General features: G+C 57.3%; 2 protein-coding genes across 2 annotated transcripts; both read left to right on the forward strand.

Moving 5' to 3' along the window:
• Positions 1 to 204: 204 nt before the first annotated feature.
• CNPPD1 (cyclin Pas1/PHO80 domain containing 1) lies at positions 205 to 6,044 on the forward strand. The gene is made up of 8 exons (XM_066553520.1): positions 205 to 423; positions 605 to 707; positions 2,522 to 2,603; positions 3,168 to 3,288; positions 3,377 to 3,505; positions 3,683 to 3,744; positions 3,991 to 4,108; positions 4,606 to 6,044. The coding sequence occupies exons 1-8, from the start codon at positions 355 to 357 to the stop codon at positions 5,236 to 5,238; spliced, it is 1,317 nt and encodes a 438-aa protein (XP_066409617.1). The 5' UTR covers positions 205 to 354; the 3' UTR covers positions 5,239 to 6,044.
• Positions 6,045 to 6,973: 929 nt separating this feature from the next.
• On the forward strand, positions 6,974 to 11,305 carry SLC23A3 (solute carrier family 23 member 3). The gene is made up of 12 exons (XM_066553897.1): positions 6,974 to 7,084; positions 7,351 to 7,511; positions 7,928 to 8,022; positions 8,347 to 8,420; positions 8,717 to 8,898; positions 9,052 to 9,175; positions 9,490 to 9,637; positions 9,718 to 9,971; positions 10,161 to 10,266; positions 10,341 to 10,508; positions 10,711 to 10,806; positions 10,974 to 11,305. Exons 1-12 carry the CDS (start codon positions 6,977 to 6,979, stop codon positions 11,303 to 11,305), a joined length of 1,848 nt encoding a protein of 615 aa, XP_066409994.1. The 5' UTR covers positions 6,974 to 6,976.
• Positions 11,306 to 11,838: the final 533 nt, after the last annotated feature.

Consider the following 11,838-nt stretch of genomic DNA (forward strand, 5'->3'; position numbering starts at 1 on the left):
GAGGGCGGAGGTGCCGCTGTCACCGGCCCGGGCGGGCGGCACCGCCTGAGGGACCGGCGGCCGCTGCCGCCGCGCGCGTGCGCCCGGGGACGGCCGAGGCGGGGGGGGGGGACCGGGTGACACCGGCCGCGCGTGCGCCCGGCGGCGGCAGGGGTGGGGAGCGGCCGCGCCCCCGCGCCGGAACAGGAAGGGCGGCAGGGCGGGCCGTGGCGATCAGGCTGGGAGCGGCTTTGAGGGCTCCGCTCCCGACGCTGCGCCGGGCCTCGGCCTCGGAGCGGACCGGCACCGCGCCCTCACAGCCGGCCCCGTATCGCCGCAGGGGATCTGTCAGCCCCCGCCCCGCGAGCGGGCAGGATGGAGCTGGACGAGCTGCTGCTGGACGAGGAGGGCGCCTTCTCCCTCAGTGGGTTCCAGGAGTTCACGGTGAGTGTCCGCGGCCCAGCCTGCTCATAGCAGGCCCTCGGGGTGATCCCGCTATCCGCCGCTCCCGGGGAGCCCCGTGTGGCCGCACGCCCCGGCCCAGTGTAGCCCTGAGCTGGGGTGGGGTGGAAGGCGCGGTATGGGAGTGCTCTGGCCTTCCTCACGTTCCTCTCTGTGCCCACAGTTCCTGCCCAGGCACCAGCAGCTGAGCGAGAGAGTGCGGAAGCGGCTCTATTATGGCTGGGACAAAGACTGCAGCCTGGATAATCTCTCCAGCCCTGTGGCAGGTGGGTTGCTGATTGTCCCCAGATGGTAATGCTGAGTCAAAGGGGTTGGAAGTAGCCTAAGGGGCCGAGACCAATAGGTCACCTGCTACCTCCCCAGCGCCAAATCCCACCCCTGCCCAGCCTTTCCCACTCTGTACGACACAGCAGGGCAGGATGCCAAAGCCTCATGGTTTCTGTTCTCTGTTTTGTTGTCCTGTCTGGTTGTTGTTGCATTTTTGACATCGTTATACTGGTGTATAAAGTCCTTTACATTGCTTGTGAATTCCTTGGCAGAGCAGGTTGTGAACTTGTTCTTGCTCACAGCTGTCTTAGATAATTGCTTGTGCTCTGCAAAACACTCAGGGCTTTGTTCAACTTTTAGTTGTGAGCACCAAGATGATGAGTTCTTGCTGTGTTTGTCTGAATCACGTTTTTTTTTTGCCTGTCAATTCGCAGTGTTTTGGGGAGCAGAAGGGCAAGGCTGGGTTAAGGCTGAGGAGCTTGTGCAGATGATGGTGGAGAGGAGTGGAAAAGGGCATGCAGTGGTTTGCTAGAGGGCTTTCACTGTGTGGAGTTCTCAGCATTTCCATGAGCTGCTTGCTAGGGGAACAGTCTAAAGTTGCCAGGAGGCTGTGTGTGATGTGCCTTGGTGAGGAGGAAAATGCAGAGCCTGGGCACTGCTGGGAGTCACAAGTTCCAACACAATCAGTGTGAGGGAGGCTTGAGGCTGACGTTACACCAGAGTGCAAGGTGGGATTGTTCTATGGATGGAAGTTCAAAGGGTACAGTCATGCAGGAAAACTGTTGGGGGCTATTAACTGTAAGGATTGCCTTGCACTCAGGAAATGCTGTGGTTCCAGCAGCTGGGGGCAAAAGTGGCACATGGAGAATGTGTCCATGGGCTGCTCTGCTTTTACAGCCTTCCTTCACCAGCTGCTTTCAAAAAGTGAGGCCCAGGACTATGACATCTGTTTTGGTACACCTGTGTACAGGCATTCTCTTAGTTGCTGGAGAGACATAGAAAGGAGGGGTACAATGATGCTTCCCCTGGTAGCTGGAAATGCAAGGCTGCTGGGACAAACTCTGCTCTCAATTCTGTCAGCCAAGGGCTCAGAAACAAAATGAACTTTCCTGTCTAAAGCACTTCCTGCCTAGCGTCACACTGTGGTGCTGCTTGGGATGTTCCAGGTGGTCCTGTTGCATAGGGAAGTGAGATGGGAGCTGCTGGAGCCATCTGCCAGTATGTCAGTGTCTGTGCTTGAATGCTGAGGCATGTCCCTGAGTGCAGGGAAAGCAGGCTGGGCTGCAGTTCCACCCTTCGGTGCTTTGGTACCTGTTGGTGCTTTCAGGCTCCTGGTCACATGGGTACCTCCTACTCCATCATCTCAGGGTGCTGTAGGGTGAGCTGGATCTGTGCTGATGAGATCTGGAGGGTGAAGATGCTGGTGGTTGGAGGGGAGCAAAGCACCATGAAGATGTGGTGTGACATCAGGCCCAAGAAGCAAGAAGACCTCCAGAAGGGCTGTCTGAAGTCTTGTAGGATGAGGGCAGGATGTTCCTCTGCAGCTGACTGCTGGTGGTTCCCTGTGACACAGACCTGCTGATCTGGCACTGCCGCAGGGCCTTGGTCACTCACATCCTCTTCCTGCTGTGATTTGCCTGCCCTGTGTGTTTGTTCCTCACTTGTCCCTGACCTCTGAGAAGACCTCATAGTTTAATTTAAACTTGAAGGGCTGAGCAAACACCAAGACATAATGGGCTTGTAGGGAGAAGGGGAAAGGTGGGCATGGGCTGGACCACACGGCAATAACTCTTTTGGTGCTTTTCTGTCCTAGATATTGCTGTGGAGTTGCTGCAGAAAGTGGCTCCCAGTCCTATCCGCAGACTCCAGAAGAAATATGTGTCTCACGTATCTCGGTAAGAAGCAAAACCTGTCCCTTCATTTCCTGTGTCAGAACTTGGAGCTCTGGTCTTACCCGTGACTCACTTTGTCTCCTGGGCCAGCCACTGGCTTTCTGCCTAGGCCTGATTAGTGTCAAAGAGAAGCTGGAGTCACAGACAGCAGACACAGTGACTTCCTGATGCAGCTGACTTCGAGTTTATCCCGCTCTCTGGGGTGCATATGTGCTCTTGTTACTGGGAGTCTGTACTGGCTGCATCTGCAGCTCCCTGGGTAACCAGATTTGAACCTGGAGTCTCCTCTTGGCAGCTGAGCCCTCGCAGCATGCCGTGCTGCAGGCAGGGCTGCTCAGATTGGAGCTGACTGTGCCTGGGAACAGAAACCAGGGCTTTCTGCTCCCCACCCTGCATCCCTGGCACTTTCGGTTGCTGCAGCTCAGGACAACTGGCACAGAGCTGGCAAGGCTGTGATCTGTCTAGCAATTTGCTAAATCTTCCTACTGTCTGCACGGGGAGGGAGCAGCCAAGTTGTGTCCTGGTGCCTGGGATGTTTGTAGCATTGGCTCTTGTCCTGTCCTACAGTGAAGCTTGCATCTCGCCCTGCTCCATGATGTTGGCCCTGGTTTACATTGAGAGACTCCGGCACCGGAACCCTGAATACCTCCAGCAGATCTCCTCTTCAGACCTCTTCCTGATCTCCATGGTGAGCAGTGGGCAGGGGGGTAACTGGGCTGGATGGCGGGAAGTGAGCGCACTGGAGGCTGAGATGCTGTCCTTTATGCTGCTTTCAGATGGTTGCAAGCAAGTATCTGTATGATGAGGGTGAGGAAGAGGAGGTGTTCAACGATGAGTGGGGAGCAGCAGGGAAGGTGGACGTCCAGACCATGAACACACTGGAGATTAACTTCCTGAGCGCCATTGTAAGTGAAACTGTAACTGCTGCCAACTGTTGCACAGAGCAGGGGAAAAGAGACATTGAGGGGAGTCTGGATTTCTGTTTTTCTCCCACATGCTCCCATGAAGGGATAGAGAAAGATGTGTCTGGGTGCTGGGTGACCTGCCCTGACAGCATTGACCTTTAACTACTGTCCCGGCAGGACTGGAGTCTCTACACAGATCCTCGGGAGCTGTTTGAAGTGCTGAGCTGGCTGGAGGGACGGTAGGTGTCTAGGGTGGGGGGGAGCCCTTTATCTGTGTGGCAGCCTGGCTCTGCCCCTGCTTGGAGATGGCCCTGCTGCAGTGAAATAAGAGGCTGGGCCACCTTTGAGCCTTAGCTAGGCTCTGCAGCTCCTTTCTACAGAGCTTAAGCAGGGTCTTCTCCAAGCCTACCTGGGCTGAAGCTGCTTTTATGGGGAATGTCCATATCATGTCCATCATTCCTTTTTTTTTTTTTTTTTTCTTGCAGTGTGGCTGAAAAACAGGGCATGTGGCGTGGCTGGTTCACCTACACAGATCTGTGTGTCCTCATGGAGCAGTCCATGTGGCAGCATGTGCTGGGCCAGTTCTACCAGCAAGTGGTGAAGGTAAGGGCATAGGAGAGCAGCTAATTGCAAGAAGATGGGACCCAGCAGGCTGTGGATTTGGAGCAGGACCCTCTTTTCCAAGAGAACAGCATCTTGGTTTATTCTCTGTTGAAAAGGGAAGCTGTCAGAAGATGCTGATTTGCAGCTGCACTGCCTGAGGCACTGCAGCCTGGTGCTGGGTAATGTGCCCTGTGCTAGACCACAGCCCCACAAGTCGTGGTGCAAGGACATGGTGGTGGCATGGAGGCAGCTGGGTACCAGCTAGGGCTTTGAACAGGAGCTGTTGGCTTTTAGCTGGGGCATTTTGGTTTGTGATATTTAGGCCCAGCTTTGGGCAGGCTGTGTGCTGCCCACTGTTAGCAGTGGCTGCCTGCTCTCAGCATACGGCCCTGGAGCTGGTGATGCTTTTTCCTATCACGCTGCTGGTTGATCGTGGCCATGCTGCATCATGGCTGGTGGGGGGTGTCTGGGCTAACATTTGGCTTCTTTCTCCCTAGCTGGCCTGCCTCCTGGGTGTGGTGTACCTGACGGGCTTCGCAGCCATCTTCGCCTCCATCGCCGTGGTGCACCGGTCTGTGTGCCTAAGGAGTGTCAGCACTGCAGCCCCCCGGCCTGTGCTGTTCCCCGAGGAGGGGAGGTGCCAGCTGGATGCCCAGCCAGCATCAGCCCCTGGCCAACCCCAGCCCGAGCTGCCCAATGTCTCCTCAGCCAGCTGCACCCGTTGCCTGGGGGAGAACGAGACAACCAAGGAGCCCCATCGTGGAGGTGTCACAGCGACTGCACTCTACCTGTGGAGCAGCGTGATGACGGCCCTGTCCTACCCAAAGGCACCTGATCTGGCCCAACACAGGCACCTCCCACACGGTCCTTTCCGGAAAGTGCCCACTGCCTGTGAGAGATCCAACCGTACCACCCCCCGTGCAGCCCCCAGCCAGCCTGGCCCTCTTGGACTCGCCGTGTTCCTGGCCCCCCCGGTGCTGCACTGCCATGCTTGCTCCGCCACTGCGGGCCCCACATGGGATGCAGCCCCCAACCGTGAGGACTGGCTGGACCCCCTGGGGCTGAAGCAGTGCTTCTTGCATACTGCAATGGATCTCAGTAGAATCAAGAGCTTCATTTTTCCCAGCTAGGGATATAGGACAGCAGCCCCTTTCCCTTTCCCTTCTAGTGTGGCACAACTCACTTCCTTGCACTTCTGGGACCCCTGATCCCTGGAACTACATGGGGCTGAAGGGCCCTGCATTACTTTCAAACCAGCACTTGTGTCCCCCCACCTAGGGCAGGGATGTTCTTCACTTGGGGCTGCTGGGACAGGTTGGCATAGAGCTGGCTTGCTGGGGTGGGAACTTAATAGCTGGAGGGTAAATATGGGTTGCCTTTGGGCTGGGGTGCTTGTGCAAAGGGATTATTGTACCTCTTCCTGTAGTGAGTGGTGTTGGACAGAGGTGGCATATGGGATGTTGGAGGCTGGGACTGTGTGTGCAGGGTGGAGGGGCTAAGGCAGTGACCCCAGTGAGAAGGTGGGGTGCCTGGGGTATGGGACAGGAGGTTGAAGGAGGTGGGAGTGAGCAGTTTTTACATTGGGGGGCTGTTAGGCCACTTCTTGGAACTTGCAAGAGTGACACCAAGCAGGTACATTGATGTGGCTGTGCCCCACTGGGCTTGGTGGGGATGAGGTTGGGTTAGTGCTGAACTTCCTTATCCTGCTTGTGTTGGGTGTTTTGAATCTGGGTTGCTCTGTGACCCAATCCCAAACCCCAGCTGTCTGTGTCTGAGAGAAAACAGTGCCTGACTGCTCCTCAGAGTGGGAAGAAGGCACCTTGTCTTGCTGACCAGGCCAGCTCATCATGCCCCTTCTTTTTACTGTGGATTTTACACCTGTTTTTCACTCTTTTGTAGATGCAAATCTCTTCCAATAAAAGTAGTTCTTGCTGTGTGCCTGTCTCGTCCTGCTGAGCTGCTCTATACTGGCAGCATGCCTGCCCCAGAGCAGAGCCATGTTCATGCAGCTGTGCCTGCTCCTGCAGCTGCTGTGCAAGACAGTGTGCAAACCCTAGGTGCTGCTAGTGAGCCCAGGAGACCTGCAAGGCCTGTCCTGCAGTCTGTCTCCTGACAGGAGGGATATCAGGTCTGGTGCAGGCAGGGACAACAGGAGAGAGGAGGATCCCCACCCTTGGGAATGCAGGGAATGCCTGTTCTCTTCATTGCTCTTTGCTCTCCAAAGCTTTACCTGTTAATGAGTGAGCCCTGAGCAGCACGGGCTTGACCAGGCCACTGACACAGCCACCTCTGCCCCCTGACAAAAACACGAGCATCCCTTTCCAGCCAAGCAGGCAGCTCCTGTCCCTGGCATCCTTGTCCAGTGGCAGAATTCAGTACTCTCCTAGGAGAATAGGGGATATAACCGACCCCCACTAGAGACCAGGCTGCACCAGGAGGGCAGCAGATGCCCCTGCAGATGCTGGGGTGCAACAAGCATGAGCAGGGCATACTGAAGATGGAGGATACTGCTGGTGGGAGTAGTCTAAGCACATGGAGGAAGAGGTGTCAAGGCTGTGGCCTACCCAGTGCTTGCCCACAGAGGCAGTGATGGGACCCAGGCTGTGGGTAGTTGGCATTGTACTAGTGTCTGATGGCCTGGTTGGGGCTGCCTGTCACCTGGCCCTCATGGTGACAAACCAAGGTGACACTTACATTCCTGGCCACAAAGGCAGATAACTAACCAACTCAAGTTAATGGCTAACCCTGGGGCAGCTCCTGCAGAAGGTGGAAGTTCAGCCATGTGAGGATTTGGGAGGAGCTCTTGGGGGTGGGAGCCTGCCCACCCTCTGCAGCGAAAACTGGGAGCAGTGTGGGGAAGGCAGCAGCATGAATGGGGGCCGTGGCAGAGCACCTGGAGCTGGGAGCCCCATGCTCACATCCTGCTCCTCCCAGAAGATGTGCTCCTGGATGATGAGCTGCTGCTTAGCCCTTCAGGTAAGGGGGGACCACAGTGAGCAGCCAGAGAGATGGGATGATGAGGAGAGGGCTGGGATCTTCTCAGATTGCAGGGCAGGGCTGCATCCTGCCAGGAAAAGGGTGTATAGGGCTCTGGTCAGTGTGGCTGGGAGAGGGGTGGGCAGTAGTGAGTGCTACCCAGGTGGTATCAGTGGACATCCACCTTCTCAGGGGGCCCGGGCATGGGGAGCTGCAGCTCTGGATGTTGCAAGGAGTTGTGACTGCTCCATCTCTTCCTTGCACAGCACCTGGCTGTGCAGACCTCCTTGCTCTGCATCTTCCACCTCCTCCTGCTGCCCACCCTGCCCCAGGAGCCACCTCATGCCCACACCACCAGCAAGCTGCTGGCACGAAGCCTCTTTGCCTGCGGCATCTCCACAGTGCTGCAGACCACCCTGGGGAGCCGGTGAGCAAGGGAAGTGGAAAGGGGCACAAGGGAAACCTCTTTGTGCTGTATCTCTGCACAGTTGTCACAGATGTCCCCTCCTTCTCACACACACCTCTAGAAAAACTTTCCCTCCAGCTCCTCACTTCCTTGCTCCAACATCATACACAGCTCTTTCACACCATCTGATGCCTGTACTGCCCACACAGGCTGGGTATGGGATTCAGCAAAGCCTCTGATATCTGCATCCACTCCATGTGCTGTCACTTGGGATGTACTAGGGTGCATGTAGAATATGGGGTAACCTCCTGCCACTTTGGAGTTCTTATCTGCTTCCCTTCCCGCCCCTGTTCCTCTGGCAGCCTGGGCTTTTGGAGCAGCCCTGTTCCCTTCCCTGTCCTTCCTCCCTAATGTGCCGTTGTTGTCCCCTTCCTCAGGTTGCCGCTGGTTCAAATCCCATCCTTTGAGTACCTGATCCCTGCCATGGTGCTGAGCTCCCACCTGTCCCCTGGTGCCAGCACAGACAGGAATGGTAAGCACAGCCCTGGAGCCTGTGTCCCTTAGGGCCTGGGCCGTGCTGGTGCCAGGGGAATGGCAATGATGGTAGGTGGAGTAGGGATGAGGGGTAGCAAGGGGTCCTGCCTGCTGGCCCTTCTGGTGATGCTGCACAGCACCCTCCTCACTCCTGAGTGCACTTGCAATGTATCTGGTCACTTCCCCAGGGCCAGGGTTTATGGGGACGGAGATGCTGGCACACTTCCCCTTCTGCAGCCAGCCACCTTACTGCAGCCTCTTGGACACAGCTCCAGAAGCCCAGGATCCATGCCTATCCCACCCTTCCAAAATTCCCTTCCAGGCACAGCCATGGCCAGTACGTGCCTTGTACCTCATTGCAGAGACACAGGGAGCTGGGCTGACTCACTGCAAGAGGTGGGTGCTCCTGTGCTGGAATGGGAGTCCCTATCCTGCTCCATTAGCTTTCCACTTGTCACCTGTATCCCTGCACCCCCAGTCTCTTTTCTTGGGATTTGCCACGAAGAGAGTTGTGAAGGCAACGGAGATCATGATGCATGTCCGTGTATATGTTTCTCTGTGCTTGGGGTGAGAAGAGCACATGAAACAAGCACTTGTTCCCTGCTTCTGGGGGAGTGGGAATGGGGCCAAGGGAAGGTGATGGACTGGTCTCCATGTACCCTGCCCCACAGGCCCATCCTTTCCTCTTACAGGTGTCTGGAGCAGTGCTGATCTCTGGGCTGATTCAGCTGGTGCTGGGAGTGTCTGGTGTGTGTGGGTGGGCAGCGCGGCACTGCGGGCCCATGGTCCTGGCCCCCAGCCTCTCCATCATTGGGCTCTCTGCATACAAGGAAGCTGCTTTCTTCTGCTCCACCAACTGGGGAGTAGCACTGCTGTATGTGAGCCCAGGGGCTGTAGTGGTGGGCAGCTCCTGGGCCTTTCTTTCATCAGCAGGACAGGGATGGGGCACCCCTGCAGTGCACAGTGCACATTTGGGGCCCCATCAGTGACTGTGATGCTGTGTGGTGACCTGTGCTCACTCTCCTAGGCTCATGCTCCTCGCTGTCACCTTCTCCCAACACCTGCGGTCCTGCCGCCTGCCCTTCAGTGCCTGGCCCCATGCCTGGGAGGGCTCCACAGAGTATTCAGCTCCCATCCTGCGCACATTCTCGGTACTGTGGTTTGTCTGCTCTCTTCACTGTCACCAGGCCTCTCTCTCCAAGCCTGGCTCTTTGGCGTGGGGTTAGGTGAGACCTGGAGCACAGGGAGGCATGAAAAGCTCGGGTGCAGCTCCCAGAACATGGATGCTTCTGGGGAAGTGTTGAGGACCTAGGGTGTTGGAGCAGAACAGCTTGGGATGCTTCCTGCAGGGGTAAGGGGAGATGTGGCATGACTCCTTGGGAGATGCATGAGGACAAGGATGGGGTGCTGCCAGGACAGGCAGGGGAGGAGGGTCCCCTGCTGAGGGTCCCCTTTTGCCTTGCAGGTACTGCTCTCATTTGCTGGTGTCTGCATTGTCTGTGCCATCCTCAGCTACTTCCACATTCCCTGGGAATCACTGGATGTGACCATGGCACAGCTGTCCTGGGCCAACAGCACCTCCAATGCCCCTTGGATCTGCATCCCCTATGCAGGTGGGGGGCAGCAGGGTTGAGTGCAGACATCCAGGTTTGGACAGGATTTCTATCACCTGTCCCTTTTCCCTCTGCTGCAGGAGCGTGGAGGTGGCCGCTGCTCACGCCCCGGGCGCTGGCAGTGGGCATCGCCATGGCCATGGGCTGCAGCATGAACTCTGTGGGCTGCTACGTGCTGTGTGGGAGGCTGCTGCAAGCCCCCCGGCTGTCCCCCCATGCCTGTAACCGGGGGCTGTGCATGGAAGGCCTGGGCAGCCTCCTGGCGGGACTGCTGGGCACCGCAGGGGGCACGGCCTCCAGCATTGCAAATACCTGTGCTGCTGGCCTCACGCAGGTATGCCAAAGCAGGGGGAAATGGGTTGGCGGGGGATGGGGAGGCAGTCGAGCAGGTGTGCAGGACTTGTAATTGCCAGGCTGCCACCGAGCCAGCGCTGGGAAAGGCAGGTGTGTGTAGCAGAACGGGGTGGGAGACAGAGCAGGGGGTGATGCTACCCATCCTCACTTTCCCACTCTTCTTTCCCAGGCTGGCTCTCGCCACTCAGTGCAAGTAAGCGCCCTGCTGTGCATGGTGCTGGGCCTGTCCCCAAGGCTGGCAGGGCTCCTCACCCATGTCCCACTGGCAGTTCACGGTGGGTACCCCGCCCTGCCCCTTGTTGCGGCGCCTGCAGCCTGCCTGGCACCTCCTGACTCCTGCCCCTCGCAGGAGGGGTGCTTTGTGTAACCTACGCTGTGGCTGTGGGCACGGGGATCTCCTACTTCCAGTACACAGACATTGACTCAGGGAGGAACATCTTCATTGTTGGCTTTGCCATGTTCATGGCACTGCTGGTACCGCGCTGGTTCGGCACGGCTCTGGCTCCCCTGGCCACAGGTATGAGCGACATTCCCCAGGCAAGGCAAAGCCTTGAGTCCCATGGCACGGTGAGCACACATCCCCAGTGTTCTGGGAGGCTGGGTCAGCACGTGGCAGCAGGCAGCTACCTCCTGAATCCCTGATTCTGCCATGGCTGCTCATGCCCCTTTTCCCTGGCTGGGCTGGGACCTCCTGGCTGATTCTGGCACTGTCCTTGCAGGCTGGGTGCCACTGGACCTCCTCTTCCTCTCCCTGCTTATGGTCCCTGTCTTCTTAACTGGCTTCTTGTCATTTTTTCTGGAGAACACGGTTTCAGGTGAGGGGCTGCCCTGGATGCTCTGCATATGCCCTACTCTGAGGACTGCATCTGTCTATGGGGCAAACCATCAGCTCTGCCTCCAGGCAGTCCTACGGAGCGTGCTGGGGCTGGTGTGGGGTAGGAGGAAGGGACTCCCATTTCACTGCCTACCTTCCTGCTTGCAGGAACACTGGAGGAACGAGGGCTGCTTCCTGAGCAGCCATGGAAAGCCAGAGCTGGAGACTGTCACCTCCATGGAGAGAGAGGGGAAGTCAGCCAAGCATATAGGCTCCCCACTGGGCTAAGGAGGCTGCTGCCATCTTCCTGCAAAGCCTTTCCATGCTGCTTCCTCTGCCCGAGGAGTGAGGAAGAGGAGGAAGGCAGTTGTGCCACTGAGGAGGGAACTGCTGGCCCAGGGGAAGGCACACACCTGCTCCCCAAACCCAGCTCTGGGGAGCTGCAGCCAGCAATAACGCCAAGCCAGACAGACATGCCTGCCTGGCACACTGTGGCCTGACCCTGTCATCTGGGGGTGCCTCGTGTGAAAACAGGGCTGTGCCCTCAAGGCAACTTGTGAGCCACTTTGCTCCTCATTTCTGAAGCCCTCCAGGACTGAGCTTCCACCCTCCTAACACAAACCTAATTTCCCTGCTTGAGAGCAAGATATAAAAACCTTCAACCAACTTTGCCTTTTCCATGGATTTTCTTTCCAGGTGGGATTTACCTATGGGCTCCCCTGTTGTCCTGAGGACTGTGACAGGAGGGCAGGGCCACCTGGTGCCACTGCAGCTGAGGATGTGGGTACCTGTAAAATCCACCATCACCCTATGGAGATGACATGGGGAGGGTTCAGTGCTTTGGTCAGCCCCAAAGCACTGTCACTGTGGCTATGCTCACCTGCTGGCACTGTGCTCAGGAATGACTGGCTGTCCTGCTGTGTCCCTGCCACGTCCCATTTGTGCCTATGGCACCAGGTATATACCAGTGCTCGGGCACTCCAGGATGCTCCAGGCTGGGAGTGCAACTCAGCTCAGTTTCCCAAACAATGAA

Source organism: Molothrus aeneus, chromosome 7, assembly GCF_037042795.1.
Source record: "Molothrus aeneus isolate 106 chromosome 7, BPBGC_Maene_1.0, whole genome shotgun sequence".
Taxonomy (NCBI): Eukaryota; Metazoa; Chordata; class Aves; order Passeriformes; family Icteridae; genus Molothrus; species Molothrus aeneus.